Here is a 25,623-nt window from a genome sequence, read left to right on the forward strand (position 1 = left end):
CATATGCTGAGCAAGTATGTAAGAGAAACAGTAGGGTACAGTTTAGTGATTAGGTTAACCAGTCTACAAAGTGATGATGACTGAGTTGTTAAGCGAATTATATTGCAGTGATTCTGCTTAGTGTGTGCTGATTTCTTGTTCTTGTTCGCTGCCCTGTACGGAAAGCTCCTGGAAGACAAAGACTTCTCATATTTGCACTTTCTTCTGCACCAGTGTCTTGAACAGAGAGTTTTCAATAAATGATTGTTGAACAAATGAATTAGGAGGAAAAGGTAAAAGGTCCCAGAATAGAAATTCCCAGAGATGAGAAAAGGCTAGCTGAAGATGCCTCCCTAATTCCTTTTTCCTAGCTCCTTAATTCTTCCAAGTAGCAATACTGAGTTGTTGGGCTGAGACCAGGAAATCTGGTTGGGAGCAATTCAAAGATAATTGTTTAATAAGGGTCATATTTCTTGTAAAACTTTAGGAATCTGGATATCTTTTACAAGACAATAAGGTATTATTTATTGAATGCTTGCTTTTTGCTTTATATATCATTGCCTATAGTTCTCACAACAGCCCAGTGATTATATTTATACCCATTTCATAGAGAGACCCAAAGCCTTTCAGAAGTTGCGGGGCAGCATGTAGAGCCAGGCCTGTGGGATTTGTTCTTGTTCATAGGGCCTGTTATTAGAGAAGCATTAATTATACTTAAGAAAAATCTGGGCTCTGTCTTAGAGGCCTGGGGAGCTCCTCTGCCCAGGCCTGGGGAGGGCATTCATGGGGTGCACCCAAGATAGTACCCAGAACAGCTGGGATTCCTCAGCTAGCTTGTTCTGTGCCACTATTTTCTCTTTGGGGACAGTTTATGGGACACCTGGAACTAAGAAATGTACTGCTTGGGCTACATTTCCCACCTGCTCCTTCTCTGCGCCTAGGACACTGAAAGTAGGAATCATCACTTGCTACCAGACAGGATTGTTAAGAAAAGAAATGAAGTCCAAATGAAACACAGTGCAAAGTATTGAACTGGAGTACAAAACATATTCATTCATGCTGATGCTGCTTTTGACTTTATTCTCACTCTCAGATTACTTCCTTGTTTCCCAGGAATTCCCCAGATGCTGTTATGACTTCTTTAATTGCCTCTCACCAATTTTCCTATAGACATTAGTGGTTTATTTTAAGAGGGCAGCTAAAAATGCATTCACAATAGTCCATGTTTTCATTGGACCTCCTTTTGAAAAGGGAATTGTTCATGGATTGATTGATTTTCCAAACTTATTTTTAAACAGCACAAACACAGATCAAAATAAAAAGAAAGAGTTACATAATCTGATACCTACAAGATTTAAAATTTTCCATGTGCCCTTCCAGTACTGCTTCAGAGTGAGTTCTGGCTGTGAGTTCAAGGAAGAGGCACCAGTGTGTTAGAAACGAGTGCAGGGTGCAGCATTCTGGCCTCAGAGGATTACGTGTTGGAACCAGAGCCAGTGAGCACAGCCTCCTGCTGCTGGCCAGGCTGCTGCTGCTTGGGCCTCTCTCCCTTGGCCCACAGAGGCTAAGGCTCTGTCCATGCAAACACGGAAAGTGGAGAGGCAGTGAAACCACATGATTTTGTAGGACTTCAAACCAGAAAAGCTTAACAGTTTCAGGAGGGAAATAGGCTTTGGTCTGGTCATCTGGAGAGTAGCATTTGTAGATAGAACCTTAATCAGAGCAAAGAGCTGAGGGAATGCAGTATATACAAATGTTCCAATGCTTAAGACATTTTAAATTTGTATCTCGATTATTTTGAGAAATTTTTAAAGTTTAGAAAAGTATAGAGAATAATACTCATTCTTGTCCTCCAGAGTTGACTGACCATCATTAAATTCCAGCTCAATAAAAATTGCAATAGAAGGAAACATTGCAGATAAAGCCCTCTTTGATATTCAGCCCCAACACCATTACTTTCTTTTCCCCAAAAGCCAACGTTCTCTTAAATGTGGTGTTTCCTTCGGAGTCCACTTTCTCTAGTTACATACAAATTATATACATGAGTACCTCATGCTTGTTAGAGTAGCTGTTACCAATAAGACAAGTAATAATAAGTGTTGGTGAGGATGTGAAGAAAAGGGAAACCTTGTGCACCGTTGGTGGGAATGGGAATTAACTGGTGCAGCCACTATGGGAAACAGAATGGAGGTTCCTCAAAAAATTAAAAATAGACCTACCATATGACTGAGCAATGCCACCTCTCAGTATTTCTTTATCTGATGAAAAAGAAAACACTGACTCAAAAAGATATATGTACCGCCAGCGTTATTTATAATAGCCAAGTTATAGAAGTGACTTACTGTTCACTGATGAATGAATGGATAAATAAATTAGGATATACACAGGTATATTTTTGAGTCATAAAAAGATGAAATCTTGCCATTTGCAACAACGTGGATGGACTTCAAGGATATTATGCTAAGTGAAATCAGACAGGAAAACAAATACGTTGTGATCTCTCATATGGGTAGACTCTAAAAACAACAGTCCCAAAACCAAAACCAAGCTCATAGATACACAGAACAGATTGGTAGTTGCTGGGGGTGGGAGAAATGGGTGAAGGGGGTATAAATTTATTTAAAAAAAAAGATTAATGAAGAGAGATATTTTGAACTACCTCACTTCGTACTATGTATTGCTGACTTATTATTACTGATGTATTTTTCTTCTCTCTACCATTTTACCTTTTGCTTTCTATTTGTCTCACCTTTGCTTTTTGTTCTCTAATCTTCTCAAAAGTAGACTGTGTTTTGGGGAAAGCGGCACAGCATGGAGAAGACAAGTAATGACTCTATAGCATCTTACTGCGCTGATAGACAGTGACTGCCATGGGTGGGGGACTTGATAATATGGGTGAATGTTGAAACCACAATGTTGTTCATATGAAAACTTCCCAAGATTGTATATCAATGATACTTTAATAATAAAAATGTAGACGAGTTTTGTTTTCTTATTCCTCTTTTTCTGTCTACTGGTTTGGAAGTCATTGATTCTATTCCTATTCTTAGAGTGGCTCCCCTTAGAACTTTACATGGCATACTTAACAAAACCTCACAGCCCGCTTTCCAAACAATACAGGGCCCTTGGAACACTAACTCCAACGGTCGCCCTCTTCTGCCAGGCTGTCAGGTTTCATTTTAGTCTGTCCTTTTTCTAGCCCACAAATTTGTCTTCATGACAATTACATTATTTGGTGTTTTTTCGATTTATCGACATGTGTATCGTTTTCTTTTCTTAACAGCCCTTGCATTTCAGACTTGTCTTTTTTGATCATTTTCTTTACATACTTGGAAGTTCCTTTAATATAGGCCTGCTGGTAGTGATTTAAATTTTTTTTAATTTTGAGAAAATTGTGTCTGGGAGCTAGGGAGAGCCACTCACCTGGAACCAATTTAACACACTTCTGGGGTCCTGTTCAATGCAGGAACTCCAGGCTTAGGCTCTCCAACTTGCTTCTGGCTCTGGCAGCACTCCCGTTGTACTGAGCAAACGTTTACATTTAGGTAACAGCCATCTCTAACATCTACTACTCAGAGCTCTGGGCTCAGCTGACAATTTTTTTTAATTTTGTTGCATTTCAGAGATTTTACTTCCTGGAAAACCAGCAACAAAATTAAAAATTATGGGTTTATTTTTGCAAAAAAAAAAAGAAAAAGAAAAGAAAAGTTATATGCATGAGTAAATGTTCTTGGGCATGAGATAGTCCTGCTCTAAAAAATTATTTAAATGGAATCGTACCATGAACGGCAATTGGGAATTTTCAGAAGAGTAAGACAGGCTTAGAGTGAGATAATCCTTTGGAATTCATGTCGTCATCATCATTGTATTTATCCAGTACTTATTGGTAATCTGATATCTGGCAGGTGCCAGGACAGGGAATATAACAGTGGGCAGCACTGATGGTTTTCTCCACTCGTGAAGTCCGTGTTCTAGTGGAGAAGAGTCAAAAAGAGCACACTGTGCTCAGTCCCCTCCACGACGGCTCCCAGTGATCCAGGAACAACCATTGCTAGCATGAATAGCCAGACATGGAAAGGGCCCTTGTGGGTGATGGTGGTGGTGGTGAAGACATGTTTTCATGGAGCAGGCACAGATATCAAACTCACAGTGGCCTCAGTTACCTGAAAGAAGACAGTATGGGCCTGAAAGTATTGTACCCTAAGAGCTGCGACCCTGAGACCTCCTTGTGAGAGATACGATGGCCGAATGCGTTTAGTGGGAGATTATTGTTGGCCATTGTGTAATCTGTGGCTCCGTGGACCTGCATCATTTCATCAGTTGGAAAAATACACGTCAACAGTGACACCATGTGGCTATAAGATGCAAAGATAATGGTGGGCAGATGAGACGCCAGGACCTTCCCCTTCGGTGTGTGGAAGTTGGGTCTTCACCTTAGAATTTTTGGATCACTTGACCTCCTAAGAGTTTTGAAAATGGTGGATAAGGACCTAGTTGTAGATTCTGAATTTATTAAACTGAAAGAAGATGGAGTTGATTTCCTTTTGTGGAAGAAAAAACAGTTATCATATTTGTACACTGAGGAGCCATTTTTACCTATTATTATCAGGACACAAGAAAATTAGGCTTGAAGACACCCAAACAAAAAACCTGTCCGTTTTATTATACCACTGTTGGAAACTCGTCTGTTGTTCCCCATCACCTCCTGGATAAAGTCCCAGCTCCTTAGCATACCTCCTAAGGCCTTCTCTGCCCCTCCAATGATGGCAACACACTCACTTTCCTCAGGAAGCCTTTAGTACGTTCCATTATATTTGTAAATGCTTTGGGAGTTTGGTTTTTGGGGAGGGCAGATATGAGCTGTACCAAAGGAGCCCAGGTTTAATTACCAAATATATATTTATATATATAAGGTTTACTGAGCACTTGTGAAGTAGGCAATATAATGTGCTTTGAGATTATCTTAGTTTTGCACATGAAGTTTTCTCTAAATATCTTTCCTCCCTGTATTGCTGGTGAACTCTTGGTGTTTAGAATCTTTCTTAAGTATTTCAGGTTTGCAGTTCTCGAGCTTGGCTGCACACTGGAATCACCCAGGGAGCTTTACAAACTATTGATAGCTGGGTCCCACCCTGGAGGTTCTGATTCAATTGGTCGGGGTCCTGAACATCAAGAGTTTTCAAGACTCTCCAGGTCATTCTAAACGTGCAACCAGGTTTGAGACCGTCTGGTCTAGGAAGACTTAGGTAATCCTCTTTCCCTTTTGCACCCAGCACACCCTTCTTTGATCTTGCCTATCACAGTTTCTTAATTTCAGAGTGTATACGCATTTCCCTAATTAGACTTTGAGCATTTCCGGTCAGCCACCTCTGCAGTTCTGAAGCCCGATGTCGGGTCTGACACTTTGTAGCGATTTGGAAAATAGGGACTGGAAAGGTAAATGTCACCAACACACACATACTGGGGTCCTCCAAATGTAGGATTCTGCAGCTCTCGGCCAGGTCTGGGACACTGAGAACAAGCTGGCTGGTCCCGCATGAAGACCTCGCAGTAACGGTCTGCGGTGGCAACATGGCCACGGCCTCACATTCCCTGACAGCTTCAAACATGTTTCTGAAGTCTTCCCGGCAAACGAGACTCCAGTTCGGTGATAGAGCGCCTGCCAGGGCGGACCATGCTGAAAGCTCACGGGAACTGCGCAGGCGCAGACGGCAAGCACGGCGTACTGACTAGTTTTTAATAGAGCCCCGCTCCCAACGGCGGAGCCAATCAGGCTCCGGGCTGACCCAGTCTCTCTGCGGCCCGAAAAAATAGCTCCGGCGGTCAGAGGCGGAGCCGGGGCACGTCTCTCAACGCGCTCCGGCTCGATTGGTAGGCCTCCCGCGGCAGGGTACCTGTCGCGCTCCTGGGGCCCGCGGCGGCTGAGCCGGATGGGGCCGGGCGCAGTGTTGGTGGGAGGTCGCGACTGAGGACGGCGGTGAGTGACCCTGGTGGTTCACACAGGCGTCGGCTGGAGCCTGTCCGACGCACGCCCGGAATTGGCCTCAGTTGGTCGCCGCTAGTGGCCCAACTGACCCTCTTTGGGGCCTCCAGGGAGGAGCAGTTTGGGGCTAGCTCATGCCAGTTAAAAATCCCAGTATAAGATTGGGGGACCTGACAAACTTGGTACGAGTCCGGGCTCCCCTTTGTGATATTTGGCTTCTCATTTAACGTCTCATGGCCCCAATGTCTTTGTTTGTAGAATACAGCTGGTAACTCTTGCATTCCGTGGTAGTTGAGAAGGTTAAATGAGACAGTAAGTGTAAGGCCGAGAATGCTACCTGGCGCAGATTGGATTCTGAGGAGACTCCATCCATAGGAGGCGGCCAGGGCTGACCCGTTCCACTCTTCAGTGCCAAGGTGCCGATAGGGTTGTTAGGCTAGTGAAGACTTGGAGCAAAGGGGCGGGGAAGAGAGGGGTAAGTGAAAAGTTAGGTGGGTATCCCCTTCTCCGGTTTATTAGACTTATTCCAGATTCGGGGATTCTCTCACTTTGTGCAGAATCTAATTTGATTCTGTTAAAATCGGTGAGCTGGAAATGTCAGAAGGCTGGGAGACTTTTAACAAAGAGACCAGACAGAGTTTCTACTAACCACTTTATTTTCTAACCATAGTAATATTAAACATGAGTGCAGGCATTACCCGTATTGGCTTCAATTCTCTGCGTAATTTTTCTTTATTTTTTTTTTAGCTTTGTGTATTGCCTGCTAAACCCGGGCCTCCCCCATCATACCTTGGAGAAGAGGTGGCTGACTAAGGTTTGTCTGCAGCTTCTGCTTGAAAGGAAGGGAGGCGTTCTGGCCCTTTTGTAACCTAACCTCTCCTGGGGCAGAATGATTTGGTCGCATTGATAACCAATTCTAACTCCCTTTTCCTTATTTGTGGTAGATTCAGTTCTTCTTAGGAAAGTTAAACAGCATGTTGACATATTTTTGGAATAGAGCTTTTGCATTTCGTGGACAATAGAGACTGGAAGCTTTATATGTTCCATTTATGGTAGTAATGTGAAATTTCTCTTTTGAGAAATACCTGCTTTTGAGAAAACTGATTACAGATTTTGCTGTGACTCATTTGAGAAAGAACAGTTACTGGCCATATTATTTCCAGCCTTTCTCCAAATAAGTGATGACAATCTTCTGAAAGAAGTATCTCCTTTAGAATTTTTTATAAAACAGATCTGTTAGATTTTTGTTTGTTTGTTTGAAGTATCTTACTTTTGCCTTTATTATTAATGGATTTTTTTCACTGGGTTTAGAATTTTAGATTGAAAATTTTCTTTCAGCACATTGAAGATATTAGTTCCTTATTAGTTTCCATTGTTATTGCTAAGAAGTTAGCTGACATTCCAACTATCACTCTTTTTAAGATAATCTTTTTTTCTGTAATTGCTTTTAAGATTTTCTTTATGTCTTTGTTTTTCTGTACTTCAATATATATCTAGGTGTGATCTTTCTTTTTTTCTCTATTTTATCCTGTTTGCAATATGTTGGCTTTGTAGAATCTGTGGGTTTATGTCTTTCATTGGCCCTCAAGATTTCATAGCCATTGTGTCTTAAAATGCAGCTTCTCCATTCTTTCCTCTGTTTTTTGGCTGCCCAGAAGAAGTAAATTAAGAAACTTATTTTATGCATGTATCCCCTCCACTCAAAGTAGAATGTCCTTTGTGTTTTCTTGAAAGTAGCATAGAGAATAATCTCTTCTAACTTCCCTTTTCTAGTGCACTTTATTTTCTCTTCTGCTCTTTTTCATCTACTGGAAGGCCTTTTATTTGAGATCGTAATTTCAGTTATTGTAATTTTTTGTTATAAATTTTTGACTTACTGTTTTCCAATATTTTCTGTCTCTTCAGTTTCAAGCTTTTATTTTTATTTCTTTGAACAGTTGTCAGCATAGTTATTTTATGATCCATGATTAATAATTACAGTATTCGAAGTCTTGGTTGGTTGGTTTCTTTTGACTTTTGTTTCTGTTCTTATTGTTTCCTGTATGCCTTGGTTGTCTTTTTTTTGCTGGATATTGTATTTGAAACACATTTTTATGGTAATAATTTGAGGCCTTTTTCCATTTATTTCCACTCTAATCTTTATTATTTCCTTCGTAACTAACTTTGGACTCTGCCTTTTTTTTTTCCAGTTCCTTTTACATGTAAGGTTAGACTGTGTTTTTGAGATTGTGCTCATTTCTTGAGACAGGCCTATATCACTATAAACTTTCCTCTTATAAATGCTTTTGTCCAAGAAACTCTTTGCCCCATCAATTCTGAATGGTAAACTTGCTGGTAGAGTATTCTTGGTTGTAGGTTTTTTTTCCTTTCAGCACTTTGCATGCATCATGTCATTCCCTTCTGGCCTGCAAAATTTCTGCTAAAAAATTAGCTGATAGCCTGATGGGGTTTCCTGTGTGTGTAACTGCTTTTCTCTTGCTGATTTTAAGATTCTCTCGTTATCTTTAATTTTTGCCACTTTAATTACGTGTCTTGTTGTGCACCTACACAAGTTCATCATTTTTGAGGCTCTCTGTGCTCCCTGGGCCCAAATGTCTGTTTCCTTCCCCAGGTTAGGGAAGTTTTAAGCCTTTATTTCTTCAAATAAATATTTCTTCAAATAATTGTCCCCTTTTCTATCTCTTCTCATTCTGGGACCTCTATAATGTGAATGTTAGTGTGCTTGGTATTGTCACAGAAGTCGCTTAATCTATTCTAATTTTTTTTAATTAAAAAAATTTTTTGCTGTTTAGTTGGGTGCTTTCCATTACCCTGTCTTCCAGATTACTGGTCCATTCCTCTGCACCCTCTGATCTATTATTGATTTTCTCTAGTGTATTTTTCATTTCAATTATTGTATCTTCAGTTTTATTGGGTCTTTTTATATTTTCTGTCTCTTTGTTCAAGTTCTCACTGAGTTCATCCACTCTTCTCTCCAGTCAGTGAACATTTTTATGACCATTACTTTGAATTCTTTATCAGGAGGTTGCTTATCTCCATTTCTTTAGTCCCTTTTATAAAGTTTTGACTTGTTTGGGTATATACCTCTGTCTTCTCATTTTGTTTGACTTTTTGTGTTCGTTTCTATTAATTAGGCAAATCTGCTACCTCTCCCAGTCTTGAAGGAGTGGACTTTGGTGGGAAGGTCCTCGGTGTGGACCATGTGGGCCTGGTGGCTTTGGCTGGCTGGCTGGAGCTGTAGCAGGCCCAGGCAGAGGGGCCCGTAGCACTCTGTACTGGGGCCACCTGGCAGGATGGCTGGGACTGAAGCATGTGTGGCCCAGTGGGTCTAGGGCTGCCCTGGACGGACAGCTGAAGCTGAAGGGGACAGGAGCCAGGGGCAGGGTGTCTGAGGGTGCTTTGCACCTGGGCCATCTTGGTGAGTCTGCTGGAGCTGTAGTGGGCACAGGCCTGAGTTGTCCCAGTATGTGCCATACTTTGGTGGGATGGCTGGAGCTGGGGCAGGTATAGGCAGGGACACCACCTTGTAGGGATAGTTGTTGCTGGTGTGGGCTAAGGGCCTGGGACTTGCTGTGGTGGCCCTACAGGCCAGCTAGAGTGCCAGGACGCTGCTCTCATCCACACTATCATAGTGGAGGGAGAACAAGAACAGTGGGTCTCACCAGCACCTTTGACTCTGGAGAGAGTTCTAGCAGTTGCCCCACAGTTTGGCAGATACTAGTGTTAGTAAATGGCTTCCTTCACTTATATTCTAATTGTTCTCTACATGGTGTGTTTTTCTGTGCCCCAGGGCAGCAAGGTCTCCATGGAGCGGGGTGGTGGGGTCCTCAGTGACATTGTCCCTACTGCAGTTCTGACCATAGTGTTGGGGCTCCTGTGTTGTCTCTGTCTCTCCTGCCATTCTCTGTGTGTTCACCCCATCTTTTGTTGTGCAGAAGCTGTTGAATCAGACCTCAGTTCTTTCCCAGGAAGCTTTGCTCTGTATATAGGTGTAGGTTTGGTGCATCCATGGAGGAGGTGAGTTCAGTCTTCCTATGTACCATCTTGGGCCTCTCCACTTCCTCTCTGCTGAGGGAGCCCAGACACCTCTCAGACCTCTGTTATAGTTCCCATGGTGGCCTTGTGTATGAGAGCGGGCCCATGAGATCTTACCAAGTGACAGCCCTCCCTGTCTGTCCCTTCCTGGATTAGGGAGGCCCCTAGACATGTAGCTGGGTGCAAAGACAGTGTTTCTTAAATTGGGGCAAGAATCTGATCCTCTAGGGACACTGACACCCCCAAACCTCCCCACCCCCTGCCCCCATGCACACAAACTGTTCTAGCTTCCCCTGGGGGAAGGGAGACCCCAGGAGCAACATGAACCAAGCCTGTAACAGGGAGCTCAGCCTGATGGCGAAGACAGTGCAAAAAAATACCTCCTGGGTTTTCACCACGGAAACCGTACCCCAGGCCTGCCTCAACTTGCTCTAGGACACACAGCGGAGGTGATGGTGTCTCTCCTATGAAGAGGGCAGTCTGGGCAAGAGGCAGATGCAGCATAGCTAATCTCTATAGAAGTCTCAGGGAAGCCAGAGACAGGAGTCTGAAAGGAGCCTAGTCAGGGTTTGAAGGCCTAGAGTGAAGGGCACCCTACCTGGTTTCCATATCACATTGTTCCCAGACTATTACAGCACCTGCTTCCTTGGCAGGGTCCTGGGAAGGGCCTGGCCTCAGCCTGCATTCTCCAGACTCTCCTGGCTGGCTTGGCTGGACAGTTTGGAGGGCCAGGGCCCAGATAACCTTTTGGTTTGAGGCAGAGGTGCTGCTTCTGAGTAGAAGCAGGCTTATGTGCATAGCATGGAGGCCCGGTATGGCTCCATATGAGGGGCGCCTTGTGCTTTGGCCTGGCTCTCATGTGTGGTAGGGGCTGATGGACATGGGCCAAAGTGAGGTGGCTTGACAGAGGCTGGGCCTGATTCTGGAGGCTGTAAGGAGTCTCTGGAAGGTTTTGGAAAGGCCCTGTGAAAAGCAGCACGAAGGGAGGAATGAAGCTGGGGAAGTGAGACTGGTTGAGAAACTGATTTAAGCCAAGCTGTTGGTAGAGGGGACCAGGATGGGGGTGCGAGGTGTGTGGGAATGGGACTGCGGATGAATGGTGGCTCTGGACTGGTACGAGGGGGACCTAGGGGCCTTGCGGGCTGCTTTCTGATTTGGTGAGCTGGACACCCATTGCTGGGGCTGCGAATCCAGCAGGAGAAGTGGGTCTGGGAGGTTGGTTATCTGTATTAATACCTATGAAGAGCCTGCAAATCTATGTAAATGTGGGCTTTTTGACCCACCTAACCTGGGGATGATGTGGAAAACCTGGAACCTACTTAGTTGAATATTCTTCTCCTGTCCTCTGTCTTTCAAGGAGCACATGTTGTTTATGACGGTGCAGAGAGACATGGCTCTGGGTGTGGTGGGAGCAGGGTGATCCTTGCCCGCATTTGGAGCACGGGTGCCTTGATCCTCATGCGGACCTCTCAGTATGCCTTCTTCCCAGTAGAGAACTCATTTCCTTGCATGGAAGTGCGGTTGGTGGCTTATGACCTCCTTTGGTATCAAAAACTATTTTTACAAATTAACAGAGTTGGGGGCTGAAGAAAAGTTGAGGGTTTCAAGGGCCCCATGTGGGAATTCATACGTGGCTCCCCCACTCAGGCCTGCTTGCAGCACCAGGAAGCGTCCCTGGCGTGGCAGCGCCCAGTGAGGGTGGGGTGTGTGTGAGTCTCCAGCCCACCTCCTGCTTATCAAGCTGTTGTCAAGCACACCTTGTGCTATTTGCACCAGGCCCCTGTGAGGGGTGGAGGGCAAGGCTGGCTAAACTGGAGCAGAGATGCCACCATGCTCCCTTGCCAGGCCATGGTGGCCATCATTAGTCCTCAGTGGAGCAATCTTTCCTGTCCCACTAGACCCCTCAACACATCACTCCAAGCTGCTGCCTCCAGGTGGTCTTGGAAGTTGGTTCCCCTCGCTGGCCTCAGTGTCCCCACCTGTAAAAGGAGGTTGTTTCTGGCCAAACTTCAGACAACCCTGCTCAGACTTAGCTTCCCTTCCTTGAAAGATGTTACTGGAAGAAAGGATCCTTCATTCTGTAAAGAGGTTCACAAGTGAAGAACCTGTGAATCCCTTTGACCTGTAATGTGACCTGGCCATGTGGAGAGAGAAGGCAGAGGCACCTGGCTGCCCATCCTCTGAACAGAGGAGTGGCTGCCACTTGCGGTTCGCAGGTGAATGTTCCTTGCACACAGGTTTTAGGTTTATTTTTCAAGGAATTAAGAGCCTCTCCAATTAGGCCCCCTTGCCTGGGCTGGGGACCATTGACAGTGCACTGACAAGCGTGAAGTCCTGGATGCTGCAGAGCTGGTGAAAGTCCAGCCCCACCAGCTACTGTGGAAGCTCGCTGTGCACACCTGTGCCTCCGTGGGTGTCTGAAAAGCCACTGTACAGAGCCAGGCACAGGAGGGCGCTCTGCGGGGGCTGCTGTTGAATTCTGAGTTTCCCGGGCCGCCTCACTCTGCCTTTTCCTAACATGAAGCTCATTACCAAGTGACCGAGCAGCAGATTCCTCTCTCTCAAGTGGGATGACCACAGAGAGTGGTGCAGGCAGGCGGACTGTGCGAAGCTGGCAGTGAGGTGCCGTCCTGTTCCCCGGACCCTGCCCAGGCCTGCCGCTGTGGGTTCATGCATTCCAGCCATGCCACTCCAGGAACCGCTTCCTTCTGTAAAGCCATTCCTCAGTGCTCTGGGCTCCTCAAGCCCTGCAGGGTAACCCTTGCTGCTTCTCTGCCCCACCTCCTCCCATGTCAGGGGCCCCTGGTGAGGCTCTGCCAGCTGTACAGCGGCAGTGCTCAGATAGGTCCTTCGCTGCTCCATGCACTTCCTGGTGATTCACAGGGCCCTTGACCAGAGCTCAGTTGGGTGATTGGTTTATCAGATGTTTGTTTTGCCCCTGCCATGACTGTGCTGGTGTGAGGAGGGAAGTTTAGTGAGGGTCTCTCCTGGCTCCAGGTCAGATGGGATGCGTTTGGGGATGAGGGCCTGAGACTGGGTGGAGAGGGGAAAGAACTGTCAGAAAACCTGGCATTTTGTGTCTGTGGCCTCAGGTCTAGCTGGGCTTGCTCTCCCCCAGCTGACAGCAATCAGGCATTGGTGGCTTTGTTAGGGAAATTAACCCTGGTGTTTCTGCTGGGGTGGGGACAGAGACTGAATGCTGTGGTGGCAGGTCTGGACTTGGGGTGTAACTCTCACTCACTGTGGGATCTTGAGAAGGTCCCCTGTCTTCTCTGCGTCCCTGAATCCCCTCTGAAAATGATGCAGTTTTGGGAGATGCTCTCGAGTCCTTCTAGCTGTAGGAGTCTGCCATCATCAATCAGTTCCAAGGTGGCTTTTCTCCAGTGCCGCATGCCCACAGGACCCTGTTCTCAACTCTCCTGCCTACCCATCATTTAACTGGGTGCGCCCAGGAGTGCCGGCCGAGGGGAGCGCCGGGAAAGGCGGACCTCCCATGGCAGCGAGCATTGCAAGGCTTACAGCTGTGTCCCGGGGACGGTCCCCTCCGAGCCTCTCTGACGGCCCCTCTGCTGACCACCAGAGCTGTGGCCTCGCCTTCCCGGGGCTGAGTCTGATGCTCCTTCTGTGCATGGAGCAGCAGTCTTCCAGGACCCAAGCTCTCACGGTCTGTCCGGTACTGACTCTTGTCAGTGAGGGGAGGTACACGCGGTGACAGCCCCGAGCTGGGTGCCACTCTCACATTAGATCACAGAGCTCAGTTCTTGGATACAGCACTGTGGAATCTGGTCTGCCACGTCAGGACTGGTTGGAGACTGCTTGGTGTTAAGGGGCTTCTTGTGAGGTCCCTGCAGCCTCTGAGGTCATTCATGCGGCTTGGAGTCCTCAGGAAGGCGGAGGTCCGGGAAATTTCAGGTTATGTCACTTGGGCCTCAGCCTCATGTCTCTCAGGGATGCTTTGTGGACTTACCATGTCCTGGGCCAGGATGAGGCCGTAAGAGGGACAGAATATGCTGCTGCCATTGCTGCCGCCAGGCCCCACACAGGGATCTCAGGCATTTCTGCCATTGCCTGTACGCAACCAACAGGCACCCCGGAGGGCTGCGGTGTGTCAGGCACAGGGCGGCAGGCTGGCCCCCGACAGCAGTGACTCACGGTTCCTGCCCTCAGGGAATCCACAGGCCAGATGGATTCAGACCCCCCAGTAACAGTCTTTTCTGACACAGTTTGATCGAGTCACACGAGGTGGCAATGCAAGGCTCTGAGAATGCCTAGCGGGGGGTTGGGGTCTGACCAGGTCGGAGGTGACCCAGTGTAAGTCCAGGGAAAGGAAATCCCGGGGCAAAATACCTCTAAAAACCGAAGTCAGTCAAAGGGGGAAATAAAATTCAAAACCCATTTATTGCTTACAAACTGCAGTCCAGGGCCGTCTCTCTCTCTCTCCCCTGCTCCAGCAGAAGCCAGCCAGCCAGCCAGCCTCCTCCCCTTAACCTCTCAGGTTCAGACACGCCCTCAGTTGCCCAGATAATTACCCATTGATAGAGATGAACTTCTCCCAACTCCTGAGAAATGATGCAAATGCCCTAAAGCCATACTTCTCTCCACCCTTGAGCGCCTGTTGATATGCAGATGTACTAAGCCAGGGGACACATTCTGGAAATACTACAATTTTACCCACACCCAGGAAGGGGCGCCCTGGTGTTGCTGGCTGTGGGAGGGGGTGGGGGCCCTGTGCCCAGCGTTTCTCACAGGTGTGGTCACTCGAGCCCCTCATCTTGCCCTGGGGCGAGCAGACTCTGGGGCTGCAGTCTGTGCTACTCCAACCCACAGGAGACTGCCCGCTGCTCAATCCACAAGGGGCTGAAGTTTTCCAGGAAGGTGTGTCCACAGCAGCCTTTTCTCGGAGCCAAGTGCCCGAGGACCTTAGTAGGTGGGAGATCACATGTTAGGTGAGGATCCAGGCCAAGGTGGCATAGCCCCTGTTCTGCTCCTGTCACAGCCGCCTCTCCAGTGGGCAGGAAGGTGTGGAGAGCAGATCACCAGCTTGCAGTGGCCTCCTGGACCAGAGCCTTGACAATGGGCAGAGGCACTTCAGTGGGACTGTACGCAGTGACTCGGGCGCTGCTGGGAGATGTGCGCTGCCCCTAAGGCCACAGCCCAGCTCCACGGAGAAGCTGGGGACTGGGGCCCAGCCTTCCCTTCCTCCTTCCTGACCCTGCCACCTCCATTCAGTTACCTCCCCTGGGAGAGCTCCAGAGGTTTGTAGATCTCGGGAAACCTAGAGCTTATAGCCCAAAAATGTTCACATGCGCTTGTGGAAAGTGATTTCCTTTTCCTCCTCTTCCTTTACTGTAAATAGTTGGGAGGGAGGGAGGTAAGATGTTTCTGCCCTAGTGGGAATTATTAAAGGGACAAAGCCTCATTTCTTTACACACCCTCTCTGTGAAGCCAAGGGTTTGAGACCTGACTCCCTCAGGCTAGCTGGGAGTGGGGGCGGGGCTCCTGCAGGCCCGCTCTCCGTACAGTGCAGGGGGCCCGCCTATGGGCCCCGCCCCCCGTGCGGGGCGCCCTCCAAACGCTGAGTGAAAAGCCCAGGAGCTTATCTGGGACACAGGATGTTTCCGGGCCTCAGAATCCCCCACTCCATTCCTTTGCTCAAGTTGTGTTCCCTTTTTAAGCAACAGGTTGTAAACTGGTTAAAAGTCTAGTTTTCTGGTTATAGAAATAAAAGTATTCGCATTGTAGAAGATTCGGAAATGGCCTCACAGTAAAACTCAGCATAAGCACTTACCACCCCTCCACCCAGAGACACATCTTTCTGTTTGGGTTCACTTCCTTTGTAGAGAAGGTGCAAGAAAATGGCTTTTAAAAACTTGTACCCTTTTTTTTCCTTTTCCTCTTATTTTTAATGTTCTTAATATTGTATAGAAACATTCTTCAAAAACATGTTTAAGGATTACGGTATCCTTAACATGAATATAGTACAAAACTTGCTTAACTATTTCTCTAATGTTATTTTAGACATTTCCAAGTGTGCTCTCTTCACCCAGCAAGCTGAGTAAGTGGTATTTCCTGTTTCTGTCTGGAATTTCTCCCCAACCTGCGAGTCTGGCTCCCTTGATTCTTCCTTCAAGTCCAAGCTAACGCATCCATTCTGAGACCCCCGTCCGCAGACCCTTTCTGTACCCTCATGTGTCTGTCAGTCCATTTCCCATGCCGCTCTGCACCTGCCTGTTTTTATGTCTGGCTTCTCCAGACCCAGTGCTCTCTGAAGGCACGGTGTGTTTGGTGTTCCTGTGTGTACCTCAGCCTCCAGCTGAGTGCCCTGAGCTAGCACGCTCTCGGCTCCATGAACACTTGAGTGACTGCTAGGCCTTGTGTCTCAAGTGCCTTTCCGTGGAGTCCTGCATGTTACACTGAAAGGTCAGAGCCTACAAACACTTCGAAGATTCTCATTCCCGCATCACTGTGGTCAGATCAGCTCTGAGTGTTATCTGTTTTGGCATTTTACTAGTTTGGTAAGCAAGAGGATATTTTTTAACCTCTGATCATTACTGGGACATTGAACTCTCTGAAAGAAATGACCATGGACAGCGTGGGGCAGTCCTTCTTCTCAGAACCCTTATTTCTCAGCAGAGGGTGACAGGCTCCTGGCCCCAGTGTCCTGGTCATGATGACTGCCTTTGGAATTTTACCTGCTCAGCTGTCTGTCTGCGGGTCCGGCCGAGGCCAGTCAGCAGGCTGGGTGTGGTGTTAAGAAGCCTGTGGGTTCTGGAACAGTGCTAGACAGAATTTCCAATTGGCAAAGCAATTGTTTTCCTTAAAGCACTTTTAGCAGGGTAATTTTAAACAGAAGAGTGGGCAGATTTAAAATTAGTTTTCATGGTTAAATGTTTGTCTCCCAAGAACAGAGAGAAGGAACAAAAGGCTGTGCTTCTTCAGGAGAAAAGTGAGTGAAGTGAGGGGCCGTTTGCTGGCAGAGGAGGAACCACTAACCAGGCACCCACAGAGCAGGCGCCTGAGCCCAGGGGGCCTCCCTGGAAGGCCATCCCTGCAGGACACTCGGGAGGCTGGCTGTGAGCGTGGGGAGGACCTTGGCAGCACACGTCCCGCTTGGCAGGTGTGTGTGTAAGAATGCCGTTTGGAGCACAGAGGAGCCACAGGGCTTTTTTTCTTTCCCTAGCGAAGAGGGTGTGTGTCTTTGTGTGTGTACATGTGATTCTACGATGGTGTCTGTGTAGTTCTGGGTGTGTGTACATGTGTCCTTGAACGTGTACATGTGTCTCCATGTAAGTCTGTATGTGTGTGTGTCTGCGTCTCTCTCTCGTGTTTGCACATGGCTGCCCCGCGGGAGGAGCACTCATCCTGTGAGAGGGAGTGGGCAGCGTTCACCTAGTGACAGGCAGGCCCTGCGAGTGGAGCCCTGCGGTCTGCTGGCCCCCAAGAGACTCTGGTGGCCAAAGCCCCCACCCAGCCCCTGCCCATCTGTGGGCCGCTGGGCCCCGGCCCTGCTGGGATGCACTGTTGCTTTGGTTCATTTCCTCACTGCTATGGGATCATTTTTCCTAAAAGTGTTTAAGAAATAAACTAGAGAGGAAGCCGTGATGTGGGCCTCTGTTGGCCTGGAATTCTAGCTTAGACTTTATTTTTCTATACAATCTGTCTCTCTTCTCTAAGCTCTCATTACCCCCATTCCTGTGACAGTGTCTGGAAACGCTGTCATTAAAATATTAGCCCACTTTGCCTGGCCGACTTTGGCCCAGGTGCACCAACAACAGCTGGGTGCGAGCACAGTTAGGCTGAGGCCCACCTATTTAAGCTTCCCGAGGGATAGAACAGGGAAGAAGCAGACCTTTGGGATCCTGGTGACTTGACCAAGAGCCCTGGCAACTTTGGGATTTCCCAGGCCTGCTTTGGGGAAATGCTCACACCAGTAATAGGTCAGTCAGGACAGTGTTCCCGTTTCTGTGGGGATGAACCTTACTAGGGTTCTGGATTTGTCTTCACTTAGTATAGAGTCAGATCCGTTATCTCTTAATAGCGCTCTGAGCAGCACAGGCAGGAACAACCTCACTTCCCCTGGTCAGGAGAAATCTGAGGCCTCTGGAAGGGGTCAGCCCCGGCCCCGGCCCCCTTCCCCTCTGGCTACAGAGAGCAGCCACAGGGTTGGGGGCGGTGGGGAGGGGGCACCTCTTAGGGGCGAGGGCAGGGCCCAGAGCCAGGCGGAAGCAGGACACTGCGTTATTCACCTACTGGCTCTTACCTCGCCTTGCTGTTTGTGGCGCAGAAGATACTCCCTTTGTAAAACTTGAGGTCCATAGGCTGCTGGTAAGAATTTGATTGACAAAGCAGTGTTCTTTCCAGAGTGACAGCTGGCAGCACAGGCTGTGACCTGGGAGCCCCAGTCAGGAAGCCGGGGGGGGGGGGCAGAGGAGCCACCTTCTAATGGGCTCGAGCGGGTCATCCAGGCTGCCGAGCTGAGCCCGCGCGCCCATTCCCCCCTACCCTCCGTTCCCACGATTACAGTGACTGGGGGAGTGGGAAGTGGGGTGCGGGTTTCCAGGCCCCACCCCAGGCCTCCTGAATCAAAGTCTCTGAGGGCCCTGCCCAAGAATCCACGTTTTAATGAGCTCTCCGGGTGGTAGTTTGTGCAGGCAGTGCGAGAACTGCCCGAGTCTGGTCCTGGGCATTGCCGGGTGATACAGGTCTCTGCCCCTCGCTGGTTCGGAGACTCCCAGAGGCTCCCAGCCTTCTGGGGAATTGTAACAAAAGCTCAGTGGCCTTAGAACTCAGTCGGAGAGTGAGCCGCCTGTCTTCCTTTTCTGCCTTCCCATTGTTTACTCAGTAAGGAGAGACGCCGATGTAGTCCCTCCGCCATGCCTCACTGTGGGCCGTCCCCTTGAGTCAGTTTCACAGGGGCGCCGATCCCCCACCTCTCAGTCACCAGGGGCCAGGGAGACAACACTCTACGGTGGTCTTCCCCCTTTGGCCTCAACCGCTTCGGCTGTTATCCTCTCCTCATTTTCTATTCCCCCCTCGCAGCAGTCTCCCAAAGCGCAGAGATCCGGGCACCAGGAGACCCAGTAGAGACTCTGCGTCTGTCAGAATCGGACATGTCGCCTCGGTGACCTGTTCTTGGCCGGTCCTGAGGGCAAAGGCATCAGAGGGTCTGCACCCCAACGTCTGTACAACTGCCAAGAGCGGCCCCCACTTCTGGGGCATTGACTCTGGGCCAGGAGAGCCACTGGGCATGTCACACACATTGTCTCGTGTGCTCTCCTCAGGAACTCTGTGAGGCTGGCTGTGTTATACCCATCTTGTGGATGAGAAAACTGAGGCTTGCAGAGGTGAAATTTTAAATGCACAAGGAATAGTCAGAAAAACATTAAAAAAATGTACTTCAAATGCTGACATTTCAGGTGGAGAAGCGGGAGGAGAAAACAGCTTAGAAAAAGATTTGATGGCTGGGCTCAAATCTCAGGTAGGTGAGAACTGGGTTTTTTTTTCATCTGGGTGATGTTGGCAAGTTCTAAGAGTCCCTAAGCCTCTCCTCATCTATAAAATGGAGATAATTGTAGCTTTGCTATCCACCTTATAGAGCGTAAGGATCAAACGAAGGTGTCTGTGGAATGCCCTTTGTTAGCTATAAAGTGTGGTCTCCCACTGAGGACTCACGTCCCATGTGGGAATTCTCTGCTAAATTGGATTTTCTGTAGAAGAAGTAAACAAAGTGGTATGTAAGGTTTTCTTAAGAGGAGTGAGTAGGGTAGAAAAGTAGATTTTGTGATAAGACAGACCTGGATCTGGGGCTCAGCTCTGGCACCTCACAGCTGGTGATTATAAGTAAACTCTGAGCCTTAGTTTCTTTATCCATAAAATGGGGCTAATAAGGGATTAAAGTGAGTTTTAAATGATGTGAGATATCATGAATTCAAAAAGGTTGAAAATTGATTGGAAAAAGATGTAGCTGGGCAACTCTGAAACAGAAGAGCTGAAGTAGCAATTTTCATATTTGACAAAATAGAAGATAACTCAATTATAAAGACAAGGATGTTAAATGCTCATCAAAGGAGCAATAATTAACAAAGTAATATAATAATCATGGACACATATGTACTATAAAATATAAACTTGAAATATGAACTAACAACTGACAGAACTGCATAGAGAAGCATATAAGTCAACAGTTGGGCTTGGAAATTTTAATACATTCCTTTCTGAAAATGGCAAATCAAGTAGGCAGAATAAACAAGAATAAAGAACATTCAAAGGACATGATTAATAACTTGATCATACATGGAACAGTTGCAGAAATTAATCACATGCCAGGCCACAAAGGAATTATCAGTATATTCCAATGAATTGCCATCCCACAGACTATTCAGACTATAAATAAATGAAATTAGGAAACAACCATAGCTATAGAAATATCGTGTCTACATATTTTAAAATATTACTATTTGAAACACCACTATCTAATAGGCAGTCATAGTGGAGATTACCAAAAAATGGCTGAATCATGAAAATGCTGTCAAAAACTGTAGGGGAATTTATAACTTTGAATTTATTTATTGTAAAATAAGAAAAGTTGAAAACAATTCAACTCAGAGTTTGACTCTAGGAATATAAAAGCAGCAGATTTAGATCAAAGAAATAAGGAAGGAAATAATATAAGAATGATGATGAACAAAATTTTCAAAGTAAAGGTAAAAGGGGAAGAAAATTATTAACAGCTAAAGTTCTGTGAAAAGATTAATACAATAGGCAAACCTTTGTCAGGTTTGATTGTGGGGGAAAAAGATGAACAAAATATGGAATGAAAAGGGCAAAAATAACTACAGATATAGCAGATGAATAACAAAATATTATAAACAACTATAAATCAATACATTTGAAAACCCAGGTAAACTAGGTACATTTCTAGAAAAACTTAAGTGCCAAAATTACCACAGTAGACCTTGAGTACATCATTAACCACCAAGGAGGGAAAGGTAATTTACCACCCAAAAAACCTCAGGATAAGATGGCTTTATAGGTAAGATATAAGAAACTTCATTGATCAGATAATTCCTGTACTTACAAGTTGCTTCAGAAAATGGGATAAGGAAAGGTGTCCCACTTGTACGATTTATTGTTAAGACATACCAAAACCAGATATGAACTGCACAAAGAAAAAACTGTAGGTATATCACTTTGAATCATGAGTATATAAAACCTAAATGAAATATCAAGCTAATTACATATATTACTTCAAGTGGACTTTATCCCAGGTACTAGATGTGGTTCTGTTTTAGAAACGTCACTGAAGTCGACCACATTAATGGGAAAGAAAGAACATGATTATCTCAGTGGATTGGAGAACGTACTGAATAGAGTTCAATATCCATTTAATGAAAGCTCTTGGAAGTTTAGGAATTAAAAAAGAACTTCCTTAATTTGACAAAAGCTGTCTTCCAAAAATCTGCAGAAACATCATGCCTACAGGAGAAACTTCTGTTGGAGGACAGGAACATGCTAGGGGTACGTGTTACCACCACTGCCAGCATAGTACAGGAGGTCCTGGCCACTGTAGGCAAGCAAGAAAACAAGGATAAGGATGGGGAGCAAAAAGACAAAACTGCTACTATTTGGAGATTATGAATGCATATAAATAACCAATGGGAATTAATTAACAATTAGAACTAATAACAAATTTTATCAGAGTTGCCCGAAAATGAAATACCATTTCTAGTAACTGCAAAACCCACAAAGTGACCTAACAAAAGATGCGCAGGACTTTTATCATAAAGACTTAAAAGTTCCTAAAGGTGAATACAACCAAATGGGAATAAATGAAGGGAAATACTCTTGGAAGCAAAAATTAATATTGTAAAGACATCAGTTCTCCCACAGATTAATGTATAAATTCAAAAATATAACAATCAAAATCTCAGGAGCATCTCTTTTTTTTGAAGATTACAGGATGATTCTAAAATTCATATGCAAGTATAAATACCTACTGTCATCTTGATGAGTTTGAAAAAGAAAAAAGGGGAATCACTCTACCCCAGGTCCTTTTGCTAAGCCACAGTGACAGAAACAGTGTGCTACTCAACACAGGAATAGGCAACCAGACCACGCATTCAATGCCAAGTCCAGAAACACACCAAAGTACACGTGAGAGCGTGATAGGTGAGGGAAGACGCTTCATGAGGTAGGAGGCAGATGGACTGTGAATGTGATACTAGAAAATGGTCTTAATGGGAGTGTGGAGAGAAATGAAGTTATATGCCTATCTCACTGCTATAAAACATACCAGACAGACTGAAGACCTAAAATGCGAAAGCTAAAATACAAAGGCAATAGATTAAAAACATAGTAATTTCATGCATTTGGGAAAGATCCAAAAAATACTGATTACAATGGAAGAAGAGACTAATTTTCATCAAACTGGGGAAGGGCTGGGTTTGAGTAGCTGCTCTGAAAGTGACCGTGTCTGGGTTTCATTCCCTGGTCCAGGGCTTGTTAGGGGCAGTCACGGGGCTGAGGTCCCAAGTCAGCAGGCTCCTGGCCCTTGTACTGGGGAGTTGTGACAGGTGCTGAGGTTCGGTTTGCAGGAGGCCCAGGGTGCTTTGATTAATCTGTTTTCTTGGTTTGAATTGCTGCTGTCCTCAGAGGGTTCAGACTCACTCTTTGGAGGAATCTCTTGGTGAGGAGCCTCCAACACAGGCGTGGTGGCTAGGGGAGATCATGAGAACTGAATCAGCCCAGGCGTTCCGGTGCTATCCTCACTGGTAGGGTGAGTTGGGGGCAGTCTAATGCCGGGGGGTGGACTGGTCACTGATGCTGCACAACCAGCCCTGCCTGGACTCCAGAGTCATGTCAGGAGCCCATTAAACCGGAAGGCCCCACCTCATTCACTCTGATTCAGAAGGTGTGAGGCAACTCAGGAATCTGTCCAGGGTCTGGCAGATCAGAACTTCTCAGCTCCCAGGGATGCAGGATGAACTGGGCTGCTGAGGGGTGTGCATCTAGTGTGTGCACACCTTGGCAGGATGGGAAGCACAGTGGTTGGGATGGAAGGAAGAGAGCAAGGGGCCCACCAGCAGACGTGGGCAGAAGAGGAGCAGAGGCACATGAGGGCCCAGCTGTAACCAAACTGTCCATTGTGGGGGTCGCCCTTCCCCTGCCTGTACTGGAATGGTCCGTTAATCACCTGCTTCCTTCCCTAGCCTTTGAGGGAGCTCTTTGAGGGCAAGAACCTTGCATTCATTCATATAGTCAGTCATTCATACCACAAATATTTACTAAGACATTCATACGGCAGGAACAGGCGCTGATAGGGAACAAGCTGCATCAGCCCAGCAGAGCTTCCAGGGAAACTGGCTGGCAATACGTCCCATGAGGCTCAGAAGCCCTGGGCTCCTCTGACCTCTCAAAGCCACTGAAAACTGCTCCTAAGAAAATTAAATTGTTCTGTACCCTCCTTTGGGAAATGCACTCCTCCTGGACATGTGGTCTAGGCCAAGGCCTGTGTTTGGACCTTCAGGGCATCCAAAACTAGCCAGGGCCTGGTTCTTGGTGGGTGTGCACTGGTGTGCATGCCCATTCTCAGGCTTCGGGCAGTGAGCCTTCTGAGCCCCCAGCTGGAAGGGCAGGCCCTTTATTGACCTTAGGAGGTTCTAAGCAAACCACAAATCTGATCCCAGGTTGGCCTCGTGTTCAGGTGACCTGGGCATGGCTACAGTGATGGCCAGGACTGACATTTTACTGATACGTGCTTTGTGCCAGACACCTGGCATATCCTCTCCTCTCTGTCTCTCCCAGAAAACCTTGGGGAGGAGGGTAAGAAGTCCAGTAGACATATTCAGAGGCTGTGACTCTTGGGAGGAGAGGGTTCAGCACACCTAGCATCAGGTCATACAAAGGTTAGCTAACAGGAGTGCCACTTTATCTTGCCCCCCCCCCTCCAGCCCCCAGCCAGGGGCTGTGGGAGGACTCCCCCAGCAGGCACAGTGGCCTGAAACTGTGACCTGGAGGAGCTCTGCTACATGACTCCAGGACTTGGCCTCAGGGGCCTCCTTGCTGGGGTGGGGTGAGGCGTGGGTGGGAGCTGAGGAGGGGCGCCTCTGCACCCCAAGTGCCAATGTAAACAACACGATGCCCTTCTGGCCTTCCATACTGGTAATAGCTACATTTGGAATCAGAGCGATCGTAATACATTAAGTGAAGGAAGGCTACAAAAAAGCACTTAGGACCGCAATTTCTCTCTACTACACACACTTGTTTCTGGAAGAAACTGGAGAGCAATGAATGCATCAACCTGTTAGCGGCGGTTATCACTGGACGTCCTTCACTCATAAAATGTTTACTTTTACTTAGCTACAATTTCTAATTTGTATACAGAAGCTATGATTCTTGTGTCTTTAACAGGAACGGAATTCGCAAGCTCTGAGTGTTACCAAGTTGGGGGCTGCGCCCGTTCCCGGGTGGGCGGGGCCTATTTGCACAAGCAAAGGAGTGGGCGCCAGCCCCGCCCTCCCACCTGCCCGCGGGGGTGCGGGGCGGTGGGGGGATGAGGCGGGGAGGAGGAGGATGGGGGTCGGTCTCCCCAGAACCGCCGTGTGCGGCATTTCGGAGCCACGCGCGTCGGTGTCAGGGCCGAGCGTGGCCCGCCCGCGGGGGGTGCTCGCCGGTGGGTGGGGAGGGGGCGGCCGGCTGAGTCTCCGGGGCCGGCGCGGAGTGGGGGCTCAGCGCGGGCCGGAGGAAGAGCCGTGGCGCTCCCGGGCGGGAACGGAATCCTACCGGCGGCGTTGCCTGGCCACCTGCCTGGTTCCCAGGAGGGCTGGGCGGGGTCTGACTCCCCCTCGGGGCTTCTGTTCCTTAGATCCACTTTCCGGACGTGGAGCGGGTCCAGTGGGCCAACAAGGTAAGGCAGGGGTGGCTGGAAGGCGGCGGCGCGGCGCGTGGACGAAGGCTGCCCTGGCAGCAAGGGCCCATGAGGGGCAGACAGATGCCCCGTGGCCTCTGGAGTGGTGGCCTGCCTGCCTCTCGCCCTTCCCGTCCTCAGGGTTCTTCTCATCACCAATGAGTTTATTCTTTTCTTTTAAAAAAAATGTCTTTAATTGCAAAATTAATGCATGGTCCCAGAAGAAAAGTTAAGAAAATACAGATTACTATAGAGGAAAATGCAGCCCGCCAGTGGCCCACCAGGCAATGCGCAGTGCTTTCTGGGGAGGCGCAGGCAGTATCTGACAACTGCTGGATTTCTCCTGGTTCCCAGCTCAGATCTGCCACTACTGGCTGTACAGCCTCCTGCCGGTTGCATAACTCTCAGAGCTGGTTCCCTCTTCTGGCAATGGGAATAATTATGGTCCCGGCCTCGTGTGATTGTGTGAGGATTCATGAGGTAATTAATGCACCACAATGCCCAGCACGTTGTGAGCGCTTGGGCACGCTGTCGTCATCGTATGTCCACCTGTAGGTCACGCAGGGGAACTCCCTGTGGGCCGTGGTGCCAGATGCCCCAGGGAGAGACTGGACTCTGTGACCCCAGGTCTGGCCTCTCTTACAAGTGAGGAAACAGAGTCCAGACCCCACCTGTGAAGACTCCTCCATGCCCCCTCAGGTCTCCTTACTTAAGACTGTTC

General features: G+C 47.6%; 1 protein-coding gene across 10 annotated transcripts in view; it reads left to right on the forward strand.

Annotated features, from left to right (window-relative positions):
* The first annotated feature begins 5,690 nt into the window (after positions 1-5,690).
* Positions 5,691-25,623, forward strand: part of LOC108388160 (extended synaptotagmin-3-like) — a 55,201-nt gene continuing 35,268 nt past the window's right edge. For 9 of the 10 annotated variants that reach the window (XR_012129529.1, XR_012129530.1, XM_073232386.1 and 6 more), the window contains exons 1-2: positions 19,483-24,668; positions 24,861-24,902. Coding sequence is in view for 8 of the 10 variants with exons in the window: in XM_073232386.1 (XP_073088487.1) it covers positions 24,549-24,668; positions 24,861-24,902 (162 nt within the window). In the remaining 2 variants the exon portion in view is untranslated. The other variant, XM_073232388.1, reaches the window with a different exon arrangement.

The sequence above is a fragment of the Manis javanica genome, chromosome 3 (genome assembly GCF_040802235.1).
Source record: "Manis javanica isolate MJ-LG chromosome 3, MJ_LKY, whole genome shotgun sequence".
NCBI lineage: Eukaryota > Metazoa > Chordata > Mammalia > Pholidota > Manidae > Manis > Manis javanica.